Source organism: Lycium ferocissimum, chromosome 7 (genome assembly GCF_029784015.1).
Source record: "Lycium ferocissimum isolate CSIRO_LF1 chromosome 7, AGI_CSIRO_Lferr_CH_V1, whole genome shotgun sequence".
NCBI classification, from domain to species: Eukaryota; Viridiplantae; Streptophyta; class Magnoliopsida; order Solanales; family Solanaceae; genus Lycium; species Lycium ferocissimum.
This window is the reverse complement of record NC_081348.1, coordinates 25,567,676-25,591,436: the sequence shown is the minus strand read 5'-3', so window position 1 is coordinate 25,591,436 and position 23,761 is coordinate 25,567,676. Positions and strand designations below refer to the sequence as shown.

Genomic DNA, 23,761 nt, shown 5'->3' with positions numbered 1-23,761 from the left:
ACATTTTGTGTTTGCCAAAAGTTTGCTCACCTTAATTGTTATGGAATGAGGATTCTGTTAGCCTTGGACTTAAACCGCCAAACTTAGCAAACTTATATACGTATAGCCAGGGACAGCTAGAGGGCCAAGCCACTAAAGCGGGGGCTTTAGGCTTTGGGGGCCCATTTTTTTCATCCGGTGTTGGATACTTGTATTGAATGTTCCGATAAATTCGATTTCGAGACATGCAAGACCGGTTAAAGAGGGAAGCACTCCCTAACAAGATTTTTTTTGTTCTGAGGCTCGAACTCAAGACCTTACATTTATAGGTTACTTTTTCTTTTAAAAAATATTGAGAGAAAAAAAAAAGTTCTCTCATTAAAGTTGACTTTAAGCCCCGATCTTATTGAGCCGCCTGTATAGCCTAATTGATAATCCATGCAGTAATATATATTCTCCTATATAACAAATGAGAGTGGTATAGCTCAAGCAGACATGTCTTCGTTTACATGCCTGCTTGCTGTAGAGGGTATTTTCGGAAAATCACGTTTATATGCTTTGAAGCATTGTGCTTATAGCCTTATCACCTGTACATGAGTGTACAAATTAGTTGACAGATTGGGGGCCATTTCAATTGGAATTAAGTATATATGCTTGGAAGTGTTTCTTAAAACTTGCTCTTGACTTTGTGTAATCCTTCCGTGCATTAAACATTAAAATTTCTTACCTAAATTACTTAATCAATACTAATTAAAAATAAATAAATTTATGAATACATTGAGCCCGTGCACAGCACAGGATTGTTCTCACCAGTATACGTATAAGCGACCAAATTAGATCTAGCCCTATATTGGTCATAAAAGATTGCATAAAAGATTGCTCCACCAAAGTATTATTGAGAATGGAAAACAAATAGATGGGGGAAAATAGCTCAGCCCCAACTCTTCTAGAGAGCAAAAACACCATCATCTCCAAAGATTTGTCTCCAGATTCTATTTCTAAGCTCAATGGATTCCTCAAAAGCATGGGGGTATTCAACCTTACCTTTCCTTCACAGTATGACACTAAGGACTCTTTCTCTGAACTCACCCGTGGCTTCCTCAAAGTCCAACACATCCACCGTGGCAAGATTTCTTGTATTGTCTCTGTCAAACCTCCTATCATGGTAAGCAATTGATTTTCTATTATTGGGCCTTTATTATATATGTTGTTTGGTTGAAAAAATTGGGTCTTTCTTGAATATTGTTTGGTTCCCATTTTCTTGGAATATGTCAGATTTTTGTGTTTCATGTTGTTTAAGCTTTTGGGATCCTTCTTCTTTTTGAGGCTTTTAGATTACCAGTTCAGTAGAGAAGAGAATTTCACTACTCTTTTCATCCTAAATTGATTACTAGGAGTAACATTTTATGCTTTATGAGTGTCAACTGACACAAGATTTTTTTTTGAATGGCTTTGTTGTTTTATGAAGCGTAAGGTTTTGGGATACCATCAACTTGAGTCTTTTTAGTCAAGTAAGATAAGTTTGCAATTTAGAGGACCTCTAACTTCAGAAAACTCCTTATTTGTCTTAAAATGACTAATTGTTCTTCAGTATTGGAATGAAATTAACCCAAATGGAGTGGATTGGTTACAGAGGATTCATACGGCTGATCCCGGCCAGTTTTGGATTGAGGCCTAGTTAATTGATTGATGATAAAATTTCCTGCTATAGGAAAATCTCTTGGTTCCACAATTTCTGAATATTACCATCAAATCATTAATTTTTGGAAAAAAGATCCCCTAGGAGTGGAAACTTAGGGAATGAGGTGTAGTTAACGATTGATTTAAGCATGGATAACAAGCGTTGATAGAACTAAAATTTTATTTTATGGTGGGTAGGCAGCAGCACCTGTTAAATCCTAACACTACTACGCCAGTGTCCTGATTTCAGAAGGTTAGGTATTGAATAGGATTGAGAAAGATGATGAGGTTAATGAGATCCCAGTTTTCTCATAAATGTGTATTTAGAACACCAGGTTTTCCCACAAGCTTGAGCAACTCGGAGTAGTCACCGATTATATGGACAAGTTGGTTTCTATTCAATGGCTTGAAAAAGTTAATCCTTTCTGCATATCTGAGCATCTGGCTCGTTCTGTTTCACTTTTTCGTGGATGGTTGGAGGTGTATAGGGAGTGGTTTAGGGGACAGATATCAATTTGGGGTGTATTTAAGTGAGACTGAAGGAGACGGTTGAAGTTGAGATTCTCAGTACTTGGATTTTTAGATATCAGATGGCATGTGCATTTATTTATCATGGTGTTGATATTGCCTTGGATTTGAGGGATCCCCAATTGTGAAACTTCTATTTGATCTATTTCATCAAATGGACTTTTCATTTACTTTGGAATTGAAACAACTGCTTTTATTCCAGTTAATGGGCTGAGAAAGAAACCGAAGAGTTTGCTGTACTTTATAGTATTTCCAGGCAAAACAAAAAGAAAATGTGTGTTAGTTGTCTGTGTGTTGGGGGTGGTTTGGGGGGGGGGGGGTGGATTCAAGCGGAAAAAGAAGTGAGTTCAAACCATTTCCATTGTTTATTATACTTGACATCTCTATCTGACCTCCTTCAGTTTCCATGTGTGTGCTGTCTACCTTGTGTAATGCTACATTTTTTCTGCGGATACTATCAACTTCCAAGTTGCATTGTAATCCATTGCATCAAGTGTGTACTATTTTCTCTTCGGTTTTTAGCTGTTTCTGGTAAGTGTTGGAACACATTGGTTTGGTAATTTCCTTGCAGAATTTCTATGGTTCACTGCATGGAGGAGCGATTGGAGCTCTAGCAGCAAGGGTGGCAACTGGCTGTGCCCGAACTATTGTGGGAAAGGAGAAGGAGCTCTTTCTTGGAGAATTGAGCATATCTTATCTCTCTGGTGCTCCTCGAAATGTGAGTCTTTAGGCATTAGAATTATCTTGTTTTAGCCATGCTATTTGTTTACTGAGGTCTAAAAATATATTTGTCAACACAATAAGTTAGCTGTTTGTCTGCAACGTTTCATGTCTTGCAGTCTAATACCTGTCCTGCTTTTTCTCTAATTTATTCTCTCTTTTTGGAGGGGTACTGACAGGCAGAAGTAATAGTTAATGCATCCGTTATTAGGAGTGGAAGAAACCTGACTGTAGTTGCACTGGATTTTAGAGTAAAAGATTCTGAGAAACTGAGTTACATCGCTCATGCAACATTTTATCACATGCCTGTAGCAAGTTTATGAACTAGACCTGCTTCAACACATTAAGCCAAGACATCCTGCTGGTATGTATATCAGTTCTTCAAATATGTATCCTTAAAACTTCTCTGGCCTCTAAATGTGCACATGTTGCTTCATATTTTACTGCATCTGGTTATAGTAACCAGTTTCCAGGATTCTGATAATGCGTGCATTTTCTTCTCGTTGACAAGGTTTGGAACTAAACAACATCAGCTTGAAATTTAAAATGTTCGTTGAAGTACTTTTATTTTGAGGAGTTGGTCAAATTAAAGCATACTACTTTTTTCTGCTATTTTGGTGAACTTCCATCAGCTTGGTTCTCGATCAATTGACTTGTTCGGTTCCAAAACTTGTGTTTCCTTTGCATTTGTGTACATGGTTATATTCTGATGTTCAACAAGCCCTTTTAACACCTCAAAATCATGTAAAAGTTTGTAACTGATAAAGGTAATGGCATGTCTATTTAACATTTTGCACTTGCATATTTGCATGTAAACAAAAGTACCTAAACAAAATCTCTGTCTACAAACAGGTGGAAAGACCAGATAACTCACAATATCAAGGGCTGGCAATGTTTCGCAATTTTATCAAAATCTGGAAGAGTTCAGCTATGTTGCTGGAGCAAAGATTATTCTGTTTCTGGTGCTTAAAAAACATTTGTGTAAATAAAGTTGTCTACCTTTCTGCCAAATAGTGATGTAATCTCTTGGCAGATAACTGATGGCATCATATATAGTCCTTTACACTCAGTAATGGGATAGAAGAAGGAAACTCTAGTCTAGAAATGAGCATGATAATCATCCCTTTAGTCTAAGACCATTTCACCAAACATCATATACTTGTTGATGCCTTTCCAATGATTTACCATGACTGCAAAGCCCAAGCGTAAGGGCATCTGGCATTTGTCTTTAACAAAATGAAAGCTAAGTTTTTTAATTTTTAAAAATTTGAAACATAGAAGTTTGGAATCTTCAAAAACATTAGTGTTTTACTCGAAAATCACTCAAAAACAAATACTTCCTCAATTTTTTGAAAATTAGTTTCAAAGCCATGCTAGTATAATATGGTGTCTTCCCATCCAGTGAAAAGGAAAAAAATAAAAATGCTAGACCGATATTTGGAGGTAAACTCAAACTTATTACTACCTCGGTTCACTTTTATTTGTTCATTACGCTAAAAATAGATGTCCGCTTTTACTTGTTCAATTTGGAAACTGAGAGATAATTTACCCTTTTATATCTGTTTTTACCCATATTATCAAGTACTATAATGATTTTCAATTCATTTTTCAATATTAGATGACTTATAATAATTATGGGTGATATAATAAATTATTACTTTATTTACGCCTCGAGATATTCAAATCAAACTAGTCAAGCAGTCATAGTAGCATGATCCGTCAAGCTAGGACGCCAAAGGCTTTTCTTTTTCTTGTAAAAGAAAAAAGAGTTAATGGTCAAAAACACATTTAAACTACTTCCTCCGTTTCAATTTATGTGAACTCATTTGACTGGGCGCGACATTTAAGAAAGAGAGAAAACTTTTGAAACTTGTAGTTCAAAATAAGTCTTAAATATTTGTGATGCTGTAAATCATTTCACAAAGTGAATTTATTTTCAAATTAGAAAAGAGGTCATCATTTTGGCACGGATTAAAAAGAAAATAGATTCACATAAATTGAAATAGCGGGAGTATATTTTTTTGCGGGTTTGATACCTTAATTATATATTGTTTCATTTACAACTTAAATTATCACTCACTTTTTATTAAAACACACGTGATGCTGAGTTGGCCCTCGTAGTGTGGTCTCATTCCGGGAAGCTCAACTACCCTCGTAGATTGGTTATGGCAAAAAAGGGGGCGATGAAATGAACTAAATCAGTGCACTTGGATGTTTAAAATTGGTTGAAAAGTTGTTGGTTGGATATTAAAGTTCTTAGGTTAGGTGTGTATATATATATATATATCTCTATCAAGATTCAGCAGGGTAGGAGGCAAAAGAGATGGGGGAAGAGAGTTCAAAACCCAAGAGTTCCTACACCAAAGACACAATCATCTCCCCAGAATTATCTGAGGAAACAGCTACTTTGGTGGATCTTCTCTTTACCAGTGTGCGACTCCAAGGGGCCAAGTTTCCACCCCAATATGATGCTAAGGACTCCTTCTCTGAACTTACTCGCGGTTGCCTCAAGGTCCACAGTATCCATCCTGGCAAAGTCTCCTGCATTCTATCTGTCAAACCTGCTATCTCGGTAAAAAGTTCTAAAGTTTCATTTCCAATGATGGGATCTTCAATTTTGTTGTTTTTGGGTTAAGTTCATTTTGAATTTCTAGCTTTCCACTTCTGTGGAGTAAAGAATTTCGCAAATTATTGAAGGATTGAGATTTCTGCTCTCAAAGGGTGGAGTTAAGCATACTTCTTTATGTGATTTGCTGAAGTATTGAAAGATCATCATGTGTGGAACTTATTTGCTTTGTTGCTTCACTCTGCTTCTTTTTTTTTGGGAGGGTGTAATGGATCTCTGAGATGTCAGAACCAGCACATAGAACTCCTTTTCTTTTTTCGCAATTGCAGAAATATAGGTGAGGGCGAACCATAGAGCAACGGTAGAGTTGCTCTTTTGATGACATCTAGATCACAGGTTCGAGGTGTGAACCAACCCTCTTAGCAGAAATGTTTAGAGTCCCACATTGATCGAGGATATGGATTGTTACATTTTTATATGGTTTTGATCAATCTCCACCTCATTAGCCAGTTTTTGGGTTGAGTAAGACCCATTCTTATTCTCGCTTTACCTAGTGTTGTACCCTCATCTGCACCCCCCATGTTATATTATCCACGCTCAAGATAGAGGGTGTTAAATTAGTCCCATATTAGTGCTTGCAATATTATATTGTGCACGCTTCAAATACAAATCCTGAGCGCATAAAGGGTATCGGTTCCATATTGCTTTTGTATCTTATATGATCGTCTCACCTCATTAGCTGACTTTTTGATTGAATTAGACTCAAAGTCCTTGGAAAAATTCTGGGTATGGTAACCCTCAGGGGTTGGCCTGGTGGCAATTGACTTGAGCCTTGGGGTGCTCCCTTTCAAGGTCTCAAGTTCGAAACCCGCTGGGTGCAAACAATTTCTGAGGGCCACCTGACCGGGGAAACCCTGAATTACCCATGGTGCACTTGCGGGAAACTCCTTGCCGAGGGCCTGTGCACCCCCGGGATTAGTCGGGGCTCAAAGAGACTCGGACACCCGGTGCTTAATCAAAAAAAAAATTCTGGGTATGGTATATGCCCATTCTCCTTTTACACCTGTACTAGCCAGGATGATTTCGTGGGTAAGCCCTTTGAATTTGCAGACGTATGGATTCTTTTGGAATATTAGATTCCAATGTGTTTTTGTAAAACAATAAAACAGCTTTGTTTGATTTGTGCTTTCGTCTTCTTCTGGTTGCCTTCCTAAGTTGGATGGCTTGCTCTCAGCTTTAGTCTTGTACTTCCTTCCTTCCTTTGCCATCTGATCAGCTGACCTTCAAGTGGGGCTTGAGAGTAATAAGGATTGATGAAGACATTTTTTCTTGGATAAAGATCTGAACAATGAAAAGAAAATGTGAAGATAAAAAATAATAATAATGGGATTACTCAAAACTCATATCTCTTCTGTGTGATGCTTCCCCCAATTTCAATCAGATATCATCTCAGTGCTTTCAACGCGCACTTATGGAGTGCCAAAATTTTGGAGTACTGACCGAGTGTGCAACCTTGTTATTGTAGAATGTTTATCGTAGCATGCATGGAGGAGCAGTTGGAGCTGTCGCAGAGAGGGTGTCAATTGCCTGTGCCAGAACTGTTGTGGCAAAGGATAAGGAACTCTTTCTTGGAGAATTGGGAATGTCATATATCTCTGCTGCTCCAAGGAATGTGAGTATGAAAGCTTTCATTTAAGCTCCTCTTACCTCATGTCACTAGATTTTGTTGTATAACAATTTTGTTCAGAGCAAATGTACATCATAGTGTGCCTCTCCTCCCCCCTTCCTTCACCTATATGAAAAATAAAAAGAAATTTCATTCTTCTCTCTCTGCCCAATTATATTTATTTCCTTTTGTATTTGTGTCCTTTCTAGGCAGAGGTGATAGTAGATGGGTCTGTCATTCGGAGTGGAAGGAACCTAACTGTAGTTGCAGTTGAATTTCGTCTCAAGGACTCGGGGAAATTGGTTTACACCTCTAATGCGACATTCTATCATATGCCCGTCGCAAGTTTATGAACTCAAACTCAACACTAATGGTCGATACATTTGCTAAACACGTTCAGCAGAGCCAGCTAATATATGATGGCAAATCATTGATTAGCATCAGTAGATGAATTTGAGACTCAGACTCTTATCTGTAATCACCAAAGCAATACTTACATCTCGAATATACAATTGAACTACTATGATTTATTGAAAGAGAATGAAGTGAAAGGTCATGTACATCAATCTTGTATTAGCTGTGTGTCCAATGAAACTCCATTTTCACTGGAGTGCTGTATTAAATACTACTTATACTGCAAAAATGACAAGGAGATGACACAGAATTTTTTGACTAAAAAATAAGCGATGCAACTATGGCATCCATTTTTACAGGAAAACTTAAATGTCTCTTCTGATGAACACAGCCTCAATGGAATAGAGGAGATCTAGTCTAGACAAATAAAGGAGCATAAGAAACTCTTTTTGTGAAAGACAAAATTGCTAATGTTCATTACTATCATATTTTTCTATCATATTTTTGTAGCAAAAAGTAAATCTACCTTCCAATAAGATGAGGTTATAAATGAATGAGGTAAATAATAAAACACTGATGTGGTGTTTCAGCCTAGCACTTAATGCAATCAATGTATTCAGTTTCATGGAAGTGCTTTAACCTTCCAATATCTATTGCAAAAATATGGAGAATTTGAGCAGTTACTTTGAATAATTTAGAATGGACAAATTTCATTTGATCAATTTAACACAAAATTATATTCTTCTAAGAAATGCTATTATTATTTATATATAGTAAAAAAATTTAGAGACAATAATCCAGAATGTTATATTCATTATATTTAGGTAACATATGAATTATTATATGTTTGCACCTAATAACATAATGTAATTCATTATACATTTTACCTATCTTGCTAAAGTTAGTTGTTCAATTTTGCATTCAATGTAAAAATGTAAGTACACATTCAACAAAAATAATAAAAAGGAAGTAAAAAAATAGTAAAAATCGGAAGAAAGATAAATGTGGAAGACATTATCACCATACATGTGAATTTGGACACTTTGTTTGCTTTATTAAAGAGAGATTTGACGATTGGATTATAAGAAACTTAATTGTCTCAATTATTTAGTGCTCCAACTTTTCCTATTCCTTTCATGCTTGCTTCTTGAATTATTTATCGAAGGGACATGATTGACGATTCAAGTCGGAACACTGGTCGTGCTTTAGTGTAGAAGATGCTTTTTTCTACTTTCAGTTAAGCTTCTAATCTTCTTTGCTTCAGTTAACTTAGATAGTTGGGTGGTGATCTTTTTTTTTTTTTTTGTCTTTTATTGTTATAGTTGAGTGGTGATTTTTAATTTTATTATTCTTACTAATTACCGTGTAAGTTTCATACTGATGAACATAATACAGTAATTTTATGATGACAAGGGAAGATCTTTTTATGATTTTTTTTTCCCCTTTTTTTTCTTCCTTTTACAATTGTCGTATTATATTCCGTACGATTACATTTACACTATTTAAGTAATGTTCTGTTAAATTCACATATATGAACAAAATCATAATTTTGAATCAAACAGAAGGCACTTATATTATACGTGCAATTGTGATTTATATACGTCAATTTAAATCTAACGATTACAATCACTACGAAGTATCTCTATCGATATCTCAATTAACTACTACTTCTTTGAAGGCGTGCATCATAAAATTGATGATGATCTACGAGCAATTCTAAAGAGGACATATTTAACCGAATTTTGGTACGACAATTCTACAAAATACTACTTCAATTACTTCTTGATATGTATGCGGTTGTAAAAGGGAGAGGCCACAACTTCTTAAGCACAAACACAACTTTAAGATTTGAAGCATTTGAAATCATATATAACTGATGTTGCTTATATTTACATACTCCCTCTGTCCTATTTTAAGTGTCTTGGTTTGACTTGACGCGAAGTTTAACAAACAAAGGGAGACTTTTGAATCATGTGGTCTTAAATTAAAGATTTGTGTAGTCCAATATAGAAAGAGACACTCTTTTTGAGACAAACCAAAAAGTCTTAAATTAAATATTTGTGTAGTCCAATATAGAAAGAGGCACTCTGTTTGAGATAAACCAAAAAGGAAATTAAGTAAAGATACTTAAATTGAGACGGAGGGAGTATAAACTATGTTTTGTTGTAATATATTAAGAAACGAGGAAACTATCAAGCTGAATATTCGATATATTAGACGAATTACATAAGAAAAAGTTATACCACTTCAATTAATTGCATACAATTACAAACTTCTGATTGTGACTGAAGTAGAAAATAATGCAACTAAGGAAAAGTTTCTTTCTTCCCTAAAATGGTGGATGTCCTTTTAACTTCACCCCATACCAATTTCCGATAAGATTGTGCTTTGTAATAGCTATAATTATTGATTTCGTAGACTCACTTTTTCATTAGCTTGGCTTGCATTTTTCTTTCAAATTTCACGTTACTCATCGCTTATTTACATCGACATAAGATATTCATACTTATTAACATGGGATACACACCTGCAACGCACCTGTCCAAGACTAGTAGTGATATAATTAATCTGTTGGCAGATAACTGATGGCATCATATATAGTCCTTTCACAGACTCAGCAATGGGATAGGAGGAGGAAACTCTTGTTTAGAAATGAGCATGATAATCATCCCTTTAGTCCAACACCATTTCACCAAACATCATGTACTTCTTGATGCCTTTCCAATGAATTACCATGACTGCAAAGCCCAAGCAAGAGCATCTGTCATTTGTCTTTAACATAAATGAAAGCTAAGTTTTTAACTTTTAAAAATTTGAAACTTAGTATTTTGGAATCTTCAAAAGATTAGTGTTTTTACTCGAAAATCACTCAAAAACAAATGCTTCCTAATTTTTTTGAAAAATAAGTTTCAAAGCAATGCTAGTATAATATGATGTCTTCCCATCCAGTGAAAAAGAGAAAAAAGGCTAGCCAGATATTCGGAGGTAAACTCAAAATTATTACTTCTTCTGTTCACTTTTATTTGTCCACTATAACAAAATAGATGTCCACTTTTAATTGTTCAATTTGAAAACTGAGATATAATTACCATTTCATATCTGTTTTACCTGTATTGTTAAGTACTATAATGATTTTCAATTCATTTTTCAATACTAGATGACTTATAATAATTACAGGTGATATAATGAAATTACTACTTTATTTATGCCACGAGATATTCAAATCAAACTAGTCAAGTAGTGATAGTAGCATCTTCCGTCAAGCTTCCTGTCAAAGGCTTTTTTTTTTTCTTGTATAAAAAGCGAGTTAATGATCAAAAACACATTTAAATTACCATATTTCGAGTTTAATATCTCAACTATCTATGATTTATTTTACCTACTTAAATTATCACTTTTTTTTGTCTTAAAATACATCTCGATGCTGAGTTGATCAAATATTTAAAATCAATCTACAACATGCACGTAGAGGTCAACTTCGTGAGGTGATAGTTTAGATTGGAGAAAAGGCCATAAATAATCCCTTATCTATGGGAGTAGGTCTAAAATGGTAACTATACACACTTACACTAGGTTTAGTCCTTTAACTATTCAAAAACTTATCAAATTTGGTCTCCGTCTATTTTTTATACAAACAGCGTACAAACCCATAAACCTCCGTGAGATTAATATTAAACCATTTTTCAAACTTTGTTTCTCTCTCTCGACTTCTTTGTGTGTGTGTGTGTGTGTGTGTGTTAAAAAACAAAAAAAAAAGGAAAAAAAGTGTGTGTGGAATTGGTGTGTGTGTGTGTCTCGAAATTCGAAAAGACAACTCGGGGGGGGTGTGTGTGTGTGTGTGTGTGTGTGTGTGTGTGTGTGTGTGTGTGTGTGTGTGTGTGTGTGTGTGTGTGTGTGTGTGTGTGTGTGTGTGTGTGTGTGTGTGTGCGAAAAAATATGTGTGTGTGTGTGTGTGTGTGTGTGTGTGTGTGTGTGTGTGTTTTTTTAAATTTTTTATAAAAAAATCGACCGACTAAATCGTTTTTAAAAAAAAAAAAAAGATAAATTAATTCAATGTAAATATTTGAACAAAGAATATCGGTGGTCTAGTGGTAAAACTACTAAATTTTGAAACGTCGGGTTATTATTGCCCAAAAATTCTACGAAAATATTAATTTTCAAAAAAAAAAAAAAAAAAAAACGATGGAGTTAGCTTTTTTTTTTTTAATTTTTTTTACAAACCGATGGACTAAGTCGCTTTTTATTCAAATAAGCAAAGATAAATCCGTCAATGTACGAATATATGAACGAAAGAACTTGAGTTCTATTCCAAAAAGTTAAGGTTAAAGAATGAACTTGAAGGAAAAGAAGCGGGGAGAGAGAGAGTGACAGGTTTGAGGAATCGTTTAACATTAATCTCACGAAGGTTTATGGGTTTGTAGCTATTTGTATAAAAAATAGATGGAGATCAAATTTGATAAGTTTTTAAATAGTTAAAATTTAAAAGCATTTGGTAAATGTATAGTTAAGGGACCATTTTAAACATCTTTTTATTTATGGCCTTTTCTCGTTTAGATCGGTATGGAATAATAGATAGAGGTATGAAAGTCACAAAAAGGTAATATATAAATCAGTACACTTGGATGTTTAATTTTGGCAATTTGAAATTTGTTGATTGGATATCAAAGTGCTTAGGTATATAGAGTATATCTCTATCAGGATTCAGGGTAGGAGGCAAAAGAGATGGGGGAAGAGAGTTCAAAACCCAAGAGTTCGTACACCAAAGACACAATCATCTCCAAAGAATTATCTGAGGAAGCAGCTACTTTGGTGGATAGTCTCTTTACCCGTGTACGACTGGATGGGGCCAACTTTCTAACCCAATATGATGCTAAGGACTCCTTCTCTGAACTTACACGCGGCTGCCTCAAGGTCCACACCATCCACCCTGGCAAAGTCTCCTGCTTTTTGTCTGTCAAACCTGCTCTCTCGGTAATTCATCAAAAAAAATTCTGATGGGATCTTCAATTTTGTTCAGTTTTTTTTGGGTTAAGTTACTTATAGGAAACCCTTTTGAAATTCTAGCTTCCCACTTCTGTGGAGTAAAAGAATTGAAAAAATTATTGATTGACATTTCTGCTCTTGGAGGTTTCTGAAGTATTGAATGATCATCCTGCGTGAAACTTATTTGCCATGTTGCTTTGTCTTTCGTTTTTTTGTTTGTGGGTGGTGGGGGGTGGGGTAATGGATCACTGAGATATCAGGTTGAAACTGTCGTAACAAGAATATAAACAGCACATAGGATAGAAACGGGAAAAGGGTCAAATTTACCCTCCAAATATAATTTATGGTTTAAATTTGTCTTCCGTCAAAGTTTGGGATCAAATTTGCCCTCTCCGTTAAAGTTTGGGATCAAATTTGCCCTCTCCGTAGGATACTTGATAAATTTGCCCTTATATGGATGGAAGTCTGATTTGGACTCGACAACACAAAAAAATTAGTCACGTCGGATCCACATAGGCTCCGCGTAGACTCCCAAACCCAATTCTCTTTTTAACCGTTTCCCGATTCTCTTAATACGTCTAGACTATTTACGACACTAAGGCACCATGTAGTAATGTGAAAAATTGAGTTTTTAATGCATCTCGCACACACGCGTGTCATGTGATAAAATAGGAGGCATGTAAGAAAAATTTAACGATGACAACAAATGTTTAATACGACCGAAGGATTAAGTTGTTCTCTCAGAACATGAATTTATCTGACCAGCAAAGCTTTCTTGAACATGACATCTATCTTAGGTGAACTTCGACAGAGCTAGCTTAACTCATTGTTGTCGCCTCCTTGTGCGAACCTCTCAAAAACTATTCAACAAAACTGAAAATGAATTTTTAAAGCTGAACTGCACTAATTTATTTTGTTGTCTTGGTATCACTTTTGAAGGATCATAGCTCTTCTAATCTTACTTTCGGTATACGTTAGGAATGTATTCCGAGAAAAAATGTTTTCCTCTGGTCTTAAATACTCGAGTTCATGAAGTAAGCTTCCTGCTGATAAAACAAATGCAATAGGCATTTTCAAAAGAGAAGGTTAAGAGAATTGGGATTGAGTACGTGGAACTATGTGGATCCGACGTGGCTAATTTTTTTGTGTTGTGGAGTCCAAGCCGTCTTCCATCCATATAAGGGCAAATTTATCAAGTATCTAGCAAGGAGGCAAATTTGATCTCAAACTTTGAAGGAGAGGGCAAATTTAATTCCAAACTTTGACGGAGGGCAAATTTAAACTATAAACCATACTTGAAGGGTAAATTTGACCCTTTTGCCGAATAGAAACTCTTTTTTCCGTTTTTTCTTTTAGAATTACACATATAGTTAAGGGTGAGCCTCAAAGCAAGGGGTGAGTTGCTCTTTTGATTGCATCTCGGTCACAGATTTGAGGTGTGAACAACCCCGTTCCCATAAATGGTTAGAGTCTATGAATTGGTGTCTAGTTGTATGATTTTGATCAATTTTGACCTAATAAGCTAGCTTTTAAAGTGGAGTAAAACTCATTCTTGATTCTTGATTTATCCAATGTTGACCTCCATATTATGTTTTCTATGCTTCAGATAGCAGTCTTGCCTAATATTAAACCTTCATGTTATATTGACCGCTCTGTATATGAGTCCTGAGCGGGCAGAGGGTGTCAGTCCCATATTGGTGCTCCAGTGTTATATTTAGGCTCCAGATACAAGTCTTCAGCGTGCAGAGGGTGTTGGTCTCATATTGCCGTTGTTTCTTATATGGTCGTCTCACCTCATTAGCTAATTTTTGGAGTTGAATTAGGCTTAAGTCCTTAAATCTTAACACATAAGAATAATGTATGGCATATGCCCATTATCCTTTTACATCTGTACTAGCCAGGATCATTCCGTGGATAAGCCCGTTGAATTTCCGGACATATGATTCTCTTGGAATGTTGGATTCCAATATTCTTTTGCAAGACAATAAAACAGCTTTGTTTGATTTTTGCTTTCGTCTTCTTCTGGTTGCCTTCCTAAGTTGGATGGCTTGCTCTCAGTCTTGAGTCTTGTATTTCCTTCCTTGCTTTTCCATCTGATCAGCTGACCTTCACTTGGGGCTTAAGAATAATAGTGATTGATGAAGACACTTTTTCTTGGATAAAGATCTGAGGAATGAAAAGAAAGTGAAAATAAAAGTAAGGGATGACTCAAGAATCATATCCCTTCTATGTGATGCTTTCCCCAATTTCAATCCGATATCATCTCACTGCTTTCAGCACGCACTTATGGAGTGTCTAATATTTTGAGTACTGACCGGGTGTGCAACCTCGTTATTGTACTATATTGTAGAATCTTTATAATAGCATGCATGGCGGAGCAGTTGGAGCTGTCGCAGAGAAGGTGTCAATTGCCTGTGCCAGAACTGTAGTGGGAAAGGATAAGGAACTCTTTCTTGGAGAATTGGGAATGTCATATATCTCTGCTGCTCCAAGCAATGTGAGTATTGAAGCTTTCATTTAAGCTCCTCTTACCTCATGTCACTAGATTTTATTGTATAACAATTTTGTTCAGAGCAAATGTACATCATAGTGTACCCCTCCTTCCCCCTTCCTTCACCTATATGAAAAATAGAAAGAAATTTCATTCTTCTCTCTTTGCTTAATTATATTTATTTCCTTTTGTATTTGTGTCCTTTCTAGGCAGAGGTGAGAGTAGATGGGTCTGTCATTCGGAGCGGAAGGAACCTAACTGTAGTTGCAGTTGAATTTCGTCTCAAGGACTCAGGGAAATTGGTCTACACCTCTAATGCGACATTCTATCATATGCCCGTCGCAAGTTTATAAACTCAAACTCTTAGCACATTAAGTTGATACATTTGCTAAACGCTTTCAGCAGACCCACCTAATATACAATGGCAAATCATTGATATAGCATCAGTAGATGAATTTGAGACTCAAGACTCTTATCTTTAATCACCAAAGCAATACTTACATCTCGAATACACAATTGAACTACTATGATTTATTGAAAGAGAATGAAGTGAAAAGTCATGTACATCAATCTTGTATTAGCTGTGTCCCAATGAAACTCCATTCACTGGATTGCTGTATTAAGTGCTACCATATACTGCACCAAAAATGACAAGGCGATGACACAGAATTTTTGACTAAAAATAAGCGATGCAACTATGGCATCCATTTTTTACAGGAAAACTTAAATGTCTCTTCTGATGAACACAGCCTCAATGGAATAGGGGAGATCTAGACAAATAAAGGAGCATAAGAAACTCTTTTTGTGAAAGACAAAATTGCTAATGTTCATTACTCATCTCAATCCAAAATGTTCATCCGCGTCTTGTTAATACCAGATAGGAGTTCACCTGAGGAGGGGAAAAAAAAAAAAAAAAAAAAAACTATGCCAAGTTAATGCTTATTGTACAATGAGAAAATGATACCATCTGAACCAAAAATTAGACATCCTTTAGCATCAAGCTAGTGTTAGAATATTAAGTTGCTTTAGTTTGGTAATTTACAGACTTGGTTTTCTGGAATTTTATTCCTAGCCAACTGGAAAGCATTAAGATTTGGATTTGACTTGATACTATACAACAACATCATACCCATTGGAAATCCCAGGTAACTCCACCCACCAAAATTAAGCAAATGAAAAGAAACGACTAATTATTATTTTTTCCTTTTAACTGGATTTGAACCTAAATTCTAATGGTCTTCATTCCACGTTCATCGACCGCTAAGCCACGCTCTGGATCTCTTGATTCTAAAGTATTCACATCGATCTAAACTAAACACGAAGTGAGATTATCTCTAACATAAGTAAATATAAATTCCATATTTACCATACTAGGATTTTAGGCTCTCGTAGTTGAAATACTAATTTGAACTGCACAAATGATAAATGAATGTTTCCAGAATCTTATATTATTATTGGTCACAGTGATACATTTAGAACAGTGAACAGCGTTCCATAAGAAAAGTGTTCTGATTTTCCTTGTAGCCATACTAGTTCCTCACCTAACTATCACTTTGAAATGCCAAGAATATTGATTACTTCTGGGATTGACATTTTCTATCACCAAAGAAACTCAAAGTAAATACAGACTGAAAGACCACAACAGTTTTACCACCATCATATGCCTTTATATATAAAAGAGTTACGTACTAAATAGAATCTGGGAGAAACTGTCTCGGAATCATGCCTCATGGGAAGATAGCATTAACAAATTCCTCAGCATCGAACGGTTGGAGATCATCTACACCTTCCCCAACACCTACAAACTTTACAGGAATGCCAAGCTCATCAACCACACTGACCTGCAACCCCAAAAGTTTGAGTTTAAGTAGTTGCAATTTATCAGATTTTTAGAGAGACAACAACAACAACAACAACAAAATCATAAAAAGAAAAATGAGCTAGGTATGGAGAATTCAAAGCATACCACACAGCCACCTCGAGCAGAACCATCAAGTTTAGTCAATATTAAGCCAGTGACGCCAACAACCTAGACAAGAAGGCAATTTTATAAAGAAACTTGAACTAATTAATGTAAGATATAGAGGTTCAAAATAAAGATCTGACAAACGTCATTACCTCGTTAAACTCTCTCGCTTGAGGAAGCATATTTAAACCAGTAGTTCCATCCAGTACAAGCAAGATTTCCTGCAAAAGTTTGATAAATTGTCTTTATATTCATGAGAAGGGTTTTCCGCTCTGCAATGTATGAAGTTTAGCTTACTCTAGAAAGAATATTAGCAGGGTAAATAAAAAGAGGGGGGAAATAATTTGGGACAAGGCATAATGGATTTTTGACAGTATAATAAAGAAAGAAACTGAAGAGCTCAAGTTTACATACATTAGGTGCACCATTAACAACTTTACTGACAACTTTCTTGCATGCCACCAATTCCTCCATCAAGCTATAGTTGGTATGCAAACCTGGATAAAGATTTAAATTGTGGTTACTCAGAGATACTCTCCAAGTGTGAATAAGAAAGCTGTTTTCATATTCACAAACTTACGGCCAGATGTGTCGCATAAAACAATATCGTAACCCTCTTCCTTTCCCTTTTTAACAGCCTGTAAAAGAACTACTCAGGAAGAAATTCAAGATCATGTGGTTGAAATGTTTTAAAGTTCACATTGTCAGTTTTATTTCGGTTAATATCTAGCACTGCAAACACTTGAGGATTAGACGTTGAAGTTTGGTACCTGACGATGCCTTAGCTTTCTCTTTTTCAGCAACAACAATCTCACAACCAGTTCTTTCAGCCCAAATTTCTAACTGATCTCTAGCAGCTGCTCTAAATGTATCACCAGCTGCTAATAGTATCTGCAAAGTTCACAGAATGGAAGGGTGAGATGCAAGGCTATCCAATCATGAATAGAAGACGAAAGATAATGCGTCTAATTCTAATTGTATAAGTGACAGAGAAGAATGTTTGCGTGAGTTTCCTTCAATGCTTAATAAATGCTTTATCCTGAGAACCAATTTCCATTGTGAATAATATCAAAGGAAGGTAAAAAGAATGAGAGACTTACACAAATAAGAATATGTAAAGATGATTGAACCTTAACTGACGCTTGTCCTCAAGGCAGAGAAGAAGGATCATGAAACGTTTCAAGAGCTAAAAGTTTAATAATGGAAAGTTTATCCCAGAATATATTTACTGTAATGAGTATGAAGGTTTGCACAAGGCTGGAAGGCAGTCATAGGAATGTCTTCCTTCTTTTCGGCTTAACCAAGATATTTCTTGACAGAACTACTCAATCTAACAATAGTGTCAGTTGCTTTCAACAGCATCAATCTCTATAGCATGTTTTCATAATATCAAATGAGGAGTCAGTGCCTAGAGTCCTAGAGTTTAAACTTCAGTGTATATGACAAGTCTAACCTTGCCACAAAGAAATCTTTAAAATGCAATGCAACCTTTGGATCAATAAGAATTTGGTAACTGTTGTTTCAAACCTAACCTAATGCTCTGGAGATATTTAACAGGAGAAAATTGTAAATAAGCAGTATTCATGGATTCTAGTGATATAGAAAAGTGGCTAGCACTAGTAGTTCTGCAGCATAGCATCCAGAAACGAGATAACAGCTTGCCTCACCTTAGCCCCTCTTTTCTTCAATCTATTCGCCAATTTTCCTGCATTATGAGAGAAAAGAGAAAAACTCACAAGTTACTGCCACTTTTTTAATTCGTGACTTGGTGATAGACATCCAAGAAATCTTTGCTCCTTCTACTACTTCTCATCACAAATAAAATGTTTTCAAGAGGATAAATAAAAAATTCATCAAAAAGTACTAATCAAATTTGTAACAAAAATGGATCTTGGAGAAATTACACTGCGCCCACAAACGTATAACAGCTTTTCTTCCTTGCATGTGCACTCTTTTTCTGACCAACGATATGAAGATTTACCATAGACACAAAAACTAATTCCCTTACCAAGAGATGTTGTCTTCCCACCTCCATTGACACCCACAATCATGATCACAGCTGGTTTCCTAGTACATGAAAGCAAGCACCAAATCTAAGTTCAGTCTACCCAAAAACAAGGTTAAAATAAATGTAAAAATTTCAATCAGTGAAGCAGTTGAAACCTGAAGCCCAGACGGAGTTCTGTTTTAAGTGCCTTACTAGTCAATAGATCCAAGATACTCCTCTTTAGAACACTCTTTATATCAATATCAATGCATCCATAGACAAGAAAAAACAGCAAATTAACAAACAAGCAGTAAAATAAATGTGTAAAACTACTACTCTATATATATTGATAACGAAAACTACTACTCATAATTAAATTAAATGGTTCTATTTCTAAAACAGCATATTGCATAGATCGCTGTGTTACTGAAAAAAATGAAATCTCAGCATGATTACTTTTATCTCACTTCCTGATTTGATTTTCCCCGCATATATATCCTCCCGCAAGCTCTCCACAATCTTTATGGTAATCTTTGGCCCAAAATCAGCGACCAACAGAGCCTGAAACCATAGTTGAAAAACGTCTCAAACCTGAACACTTGCATGTGCCAGAATATAATAACTTGGCTAAAATAATTGCACACATTAATACTTGGACATAAATATCCTACGTGATGCAAGACACCAAATAGTGTCACTAATCTCAGCATAAGGATCAGGAGGCTTTATTTGGGACAGTTTCTTTATCGAAGAAGAAAGTTTTCTTTCCCTGGAGATTCATATCTAGAGATGTGAAACTTCCCGTTCGACTCTAATTCATCAAATTAACATATTTTTAGAACGGATTCCACCTCCTATAGCAATTATAGAACACCAAAGAACAGTACTAAGCCAAGCTTAGCGGAAGTCCAAAACATTATCTAATTCCTATTTCAAATAAGTATGTGAATTAACTTCTACAGCAAATAGTGGGCAAAGGTCACGACTATTAGGAATGTACAATGAAAAATCATAAACTATCTAAGGAACCACACGGGTTGAAGAAAAATTTTAACGAAAAAAAAAAAGATTTTTTTCCGCTCAGATATGCAAAAACAACAACAACAGAAACTCAAAAAGACTACTCGTTTCATCCCAATTTATGCAAAATCATTGACATCACTCATATTTATGCAACTTCTATAATTTCCAAGATTTCAATATCATGAAATGGTTCAAATTTTAAATCTTGATAGTCCTACAATGTAACTTTTCAATCATGCTTCAACCATTCTCTTCAGCTATAAGTCACATAATATATAAGTTAAAATAACATCTCAAACATGTCGAGTCAAACACAATCACATAAAATAGGACAGACTGAGTAAGTTCTTATTTATTTCTTAAATGTCGTGATTAGTCAGATAAGGTCATATAAATAGCATAAACCGTGTATATTCCCTTGGAAACTTTAGTCCAATAAAGAAAGTATCTTACAAGATACCCTTTTTTGACAACTTTTCACATGATGTTTAAGATAACAAGATTAAAAATATTTTAATACATTTGACATATCTTAAATATTTAATCTAAGACAATAACATTCAAAAGTCTTTTTTTTTTTTTTTTAACTTTCTCAAATTTCGTGTAAGTCAAAATCCGACAAACAAATAAGTACTCTTATTTTTCAAAAATTCATTTTTAGCAAGAACCGAAAGGGGCGTTTTGGGACAAAACCTCTTCAAGTTCATCAAGAACACGGTCAGTATCAGAAAGATTCCAGTAAAGAAGGAGTTCATCAATCACTGCTAAATTATCTCTTGTTTTTGAGAATCCTGAGAACAGTTTCTCCACATCACTCTTTGCTTTCTCTTTCAGCAAACGACCTAGCTTCGTAAAGAACCCGGTTTGACCAGCTGAGCATTTGAACCGGGACTGGTCGAACCGGGTTTTGGAAGTGAAGTGAAGGAGAGTAGTCGAACCGGAGTTTGAAGGTGGGAAAACCGGTTTGTTAGAGGGAAGATGTGGGAGACGAGAAGATAAAATTGAAGCCATTTTTGTTTAGTTAGCGCAGAAAAACAGCTATGGAGAATCAGAAGATAATGCGGCTTCACACGACGTCGTTTTTGTTGCTGTTCATAATTTCATATCCTTTTTTTTTTCCTCTCTTTTAATTTTCTTGTGGGTTAACTTTTATAAATTGTAAAAAGATTTCTACACCTCAATCACCTAGATATAGGTTAACTTATTTTATTCCAAGGGAAAGTAGCAACTTAAATCCATGACTGAGGGTGTAAAGGATAAAACTTCAAAATAAAATGTGAGATTATTTTATTTTGTGTTCGATTGAAATTTTTTATTTTGAAATTGATTACAATATAATTAGAGTTTTATTTTTATGCTACATTCAATGTGAAATAACAATTCTGAGGTGAAATAATAAAATAACCAAAAATACTCTTCATATTTCTTCTCTCCAAGTTTTTGAAGAAATTCAAGATTAAGATTGGAATAAATGTTTATCCAGGGTAAATCAAAGGAGTATATATTTTATATCAGAGTTAATTCCTTGGATGGTCATTCAAGTTTAGAAAATTTCCTACAAAAATCACTTTTGTTTCATTTAAGACAATAAGGTCACTCAAGTATCACTATTTTCCTCAAAAAAAACCTAAACACCTCAAAAACCTCATTCTCTCCTAGTTGACATGCCACGTCACTAAATACTCATTTTTTAATTTTATAATAGAAATATTTAACTCATCAAACTCATTTAACGAAATTTATATTTTATAACCAATTAAATATGACATGGTTAGCGACAAAAGAATCAAACCATATATTCTATTAAGCCACTTTTTTTAAACCTATTTTTTTAATCTCGATTCAAATATATTATCTTTCAATTTAAATTAAAATTCAAGTGATTTTATCTTTCTATTCAAATAGCATATTTTTTTTCACATTAAACAACATATACAGATAATACAAAGATTACATTCGTATCAGGTTAAATTTTAAAAAAATTGATTAAATCATATATTTTAAAAAAATAAAGCTATTGTAAAATTTTCCTCTTTAATTTTAGTTATTTGTTCTTATATATGTAGTGTGTAATTTTTGGCATATCCATCTCCATACCACTGAGGTCTTTTTATTTCTCATCCAAAAGAAATAGAATTTTCATTACTATAATACTTTATTTTATAAAATTATATTATTACTCATTTTTTTATTTTGAAATATTATACTATTAGTCTTATATGAAATATAATTTATTCTTAATTTATTTCATGTTATGACATCGATATTCCAACTTGTCATGTTAATATCTATCAATATATCAAACTAAAGCTCTAAAGTAACTTAAATTCATTTTTATTTTATTTTTAATTTTTAAAACTTATCTACAGATTTAAAATTTTTATCTTTTAATTCTAATTCATTTAGATTGCATGATAGTTTGTTCCTTTGCCGCTTTTGAATCGGGTCATATTTGATTGGATATAAAATATGAACTTGATTAAATGAGTTTGATGAGTTAACTATGTCTACAAGTAAAAAAAAAAAAAAAAAAAATTTAAAAAGGGGGCTTTAGTGGCATGGCATGCCAACTAAGAGAGAAAGAGGCTTTTGAGGTGTTTAGGTACTTTTTGAGAAAAATAATGATATTTAAATGACTTTATTGTCCTAAATAAAACAAAAGTGACTTTTGTAGGAAATTCCCTAAACTTGAGTGACCATGTGTTTAATTAACTCTGATATATCATGTCCATGTGATGAGCTAAACATATGCGGAAGCGAAAAAAACTAAACATCTACAAATAAAAATATATTGAATAGATAATCTTATATTATTTAATCTCGTATTATAGTTCACGCACTATAATTTTAGCATATTATTGAAAAATGATTATCACGTGTCTTGTGATATTTATGATACAGATAAAAATGAACATTTTTTAGCAAGGAATTTCTAGTTGAATGATTCTCAATCAATAGCATTATCCACCGAAATTTATAAAGTAGTCTTTTTGAAGATTGAATAAATTCTCCGATTTTGTTTTAAAAAAATTATTTACTTTTGTTCTTCAATTGCCACTAATAAAATAAGAATATTATATTGGAAATAGCTTAAATAGCTCAATTGATACACAAAGGACTGAATATCCTCATGTCATCAGTTCAAATCTGATTTGTGGCACAAGATTAATTTGACTCCATAAAGATAAGACAATATCAAGTATCCTGCTATAACAAATTGACATACTAATTAGTAAGAAAAAAAGTTGGCTTCAGATAAATTAAATTTTTTTGTTATGAAGCCCATGTTTTCAAGCAGAGTAGAGCTAGAATAGGAGTTACAAATCTAGCCAAATTCATTAACTTTGATTCAATCCCTGGCCGCGCATCTAGAATTTCGTGTAAGTTTAGATACTGGTTGCGCCTCTATTTCCAATTACTTTTCTTTACAACTATTTGAAGCTGGTAAGTTTTTGGTTCAAAAGTTTGTTCCAAAATCAGTCATATCCTTAAGGATTTTCAGCTTCTTTGGCTGCAAAATGAACGCACAATTTTTGAATCTGCTTTTTGGAAGTAGGAAAAGCCTAAAGGCTGGTTATTCGAAGAATGCATCTTTGTGATGAATCAATTTTCCATGTATAATTTGCAACTCATTGTACTCATTTGCAAGACTTACGGAGTGCATTTCGGAGAAAATTAACGGGAATGACCATTCAAACAAATTTTCCTATAGACCAGAGATTTAACTCCATTTTAACAAAGTCGCATAAAATTAATCGGCTGTAGAACAGAAGGAATTAGGTGGAAATTAATAGAACAAAATGAATAATATGATACAT

General features: G+C 34.5%; 4 protein-coding genes across 10 annotated transcripts; 3 read left to right on the top strand and 1 right to left on the bottom strand.

Moving 5' to 3' along the window:
- Positions 1-870: 870 nt before the first annotated feature.
- LOC132064019 (uncharacterized) lies at positions 871-4,035 on the top strand. Of its 5 annotated transcripts, none has more exons than XR_009416486.1 (5): positions 873-1,144; positions 2,759-2,905; positions 3,087-3,271; positions 3,419-3,674; positions 3,760-4,035. XR_009416486.1 is itself a non-coding variant. In XM_059456872.1 (4 exons), the coding sequence occupies exons 1-3, from the start codon at positions 896-898 to the stop codon at positions 3,228-3,230; spliced, it is 540 nt and encodes a 179-aa protein (XP_059312855.1). In that variant the 5' UTR covers positions 874-895; the 3' UTR covers positions 3,231-3,271; positions 3,760-4,035. The 5 variants fall into 5 exon arrangements, 3 of the variants coding, with proteins under 3 accessions (XP_059312854.1, XP_059312856.1, XP_059312855.1); XR_009416487.1 differs by having other exon boundaries at positions 3,367-3,674; XM_059456872.1 differs by lacking the exon at positions 3,419-3,674 and having other exon boundaries at positions 874-1,144.
- Positions 4,036-4,996: 961 nt separating this feature from the next.
- On the top strand, positions 4,997-7,749 carry LOC132064021 (uncharacterized). The gene is made up of 3 exons (XM_059456874.1): positions 4,997-5,479; positions 6,999-7,145; positions 7,349-7,749. Exons 1-3 carry the CDS (start codon positions 5,231-5,233, stop codon positions 7,490-7,492), a joined length of 540 nt encoding a protein of 179 aa, XP_059312857.1. The 5' UTR covers positions 4,997-5,230; the 3' UTR covers positions 7,493-7,749.
- A 4,308-nt stretch (positions 7,750-12,057) lies between these two features.
- On the top strand, positions 12,058-15,523 carry LOC132064022 (uncharacterized). Of its 2 annotated transcripts, none has more exons than XM_059456877.1 (3): positions 12,058-12,404; positions 14,827-14,973; positions 15,177-15,523. In XM_059456877.1, the coding sequence occupies exons 1-3, from the start codon at positions 12,216-12,218 to the stop codon at positions 15,318-15,320; spliced, it is 480 nt and encodes a 159-aa protein (XP_059312860.1). In that variant the 5' UTR covers positions 12,058-12,215; the 3' UTR covers positions 15,321-15,523. The 2 variants fall into 2 exon arrangements, with proteins under 2 accessions (XP_059312860.1, XP_059312859.1); XM_059456876.1 differs by having other exon boundaries at positions 12,067-12,464.
- On the bottom strand, positions 15,477-21,055 carry LOC132064018 (cell division protein FtsY homolog, chloroplastic). 2 transcript variants are annotated; one of them, XM_059456870.1, is made up of 12 exons: positions 20,637-21,055; positions 19,377-19,481; positions 19,097-19,170; positions 18,942-19,000; positions 18,601-18,638; positions 17,704-17,824; positions 17,514-17,582; positions 17,348-17,430; positions 17,086-17,154; positions 16,934-16,996; positions 16,694-16,808; positions 15,477-15,856 (listed from the first exon to the last, which is right to left on the bottom strand). In XM_059456870.1, the coding sequence occupies exons 1-11, from the start codon at positions 20,952-20,954 to the stop codon at positions 16,695-16,697; spliced, it is 1,113 nt and encodes a 370-aa protein (XP_059312853.1). In that variant the 5' UTR covers positions 20,955-21,055; the 3' UTR covers positions 15,477-15,856; position 16,694. The 2 variants fall into 2 exon arrangements, with proteins under 2 accessions (XP_059312853.1, XP_059312852.1); XM_059456869.1 differs by having other exon boundaries at positions 16,657-16,808; positions 20,637-21,046.
- Positions 21,056-23,761: the final 2,706 nt, after the last annotated feature.

Excerpts from the sequence above, each read along its gene's own strand:
- LOC132064019 (XM_059456871.1), top strand. The coding sequence starts at position 896 with ATGGGGGAAAATAGCTCAGCCCCAACTCTTCTAGAGAGCAAAAACACC. Across the intron at positions 1,145-2,758 it reads CTGTCAAACCTCCTATCATG|AATTTCTATGGTTCACTGCA; the intron begins GTAAGCAATTGA and ends ATTTCCTTGCAG. Across the intron at positions 2,906-3,759 it reads TCTCTGGTGCTCCTCGAAAT|GTGGAAAGACCAGATAACTC; the intron begins GTGAGTCTTTAG and ends GTCTACAAACAG.
- LOC132064021 (XM_059456874.1), top strand. The coding sequence starts at position 5,231 with ATGGGGGAAGAGAGTTCAAAACCCAAGAGTTCCTACACCAAAGACACA. Across the intron at positions 5,480-6,998 it reads CTGTCAAACCTGCTATCTCG|AATGTTTATCGTAGCATGCA; the intron begins GTAAAAAGTTCT and ends TTGTTATTGTAG. Across the intron at positions 7,146-7,348 it reads TCTCTGCTGCTCCAAGGAAT|GCAGAGGTGATAGTAGATGG; the intron begins GTGAGTATGAAA and ends TGTCCTTTCTAG.
- LOC132064022 (XM_059456876.1), top strand. The coding sequence starts at position 12,216 with ATGGGGGAAGAGAGTTCAAAACCCAAGAGTTCGTACACCAAAGACACA. Across the intron at positions 12,465-14,826 it reads CTGTCAAACCTGCTCTCTCG|AATCTTTATAATAGCATGCA; the intron begins GTAATTCATCAA and ends ACTATATTGTAG. Across the intron at positions 14,974-15,176 it reads TCTCTGCTGCTCCAAGCAAT|GCAGAGGTGAGAGTAGATGG; the intron begins GTGAGTATTGAA and ends TGTCCTTTCTAG.
- LOC132064018 (XM_059456870.1), bottom strand. The coding sequence starts at position 20,954 with ATGGCTTCAATTTTATCTTCTCGTCTCCCACATCTTCCCTCTAACAAA. Across the intron at positions 19,482-20,636 it reads TTCTTGATGAACTTGAAGAG|GCTCTGTTGGTCGCTGATTT; the intron begins GTTTTGTCCCAA and ends CTATGGTTTCAG. Across the intron at positions 17,825-18,600 it reads TGAAGAAAAGAGGGGCTAAG|ATACTATTAGCAGCTGGTGA; the intron begins GTGAGGCAAGCT and ends TGAACTTTGCAG.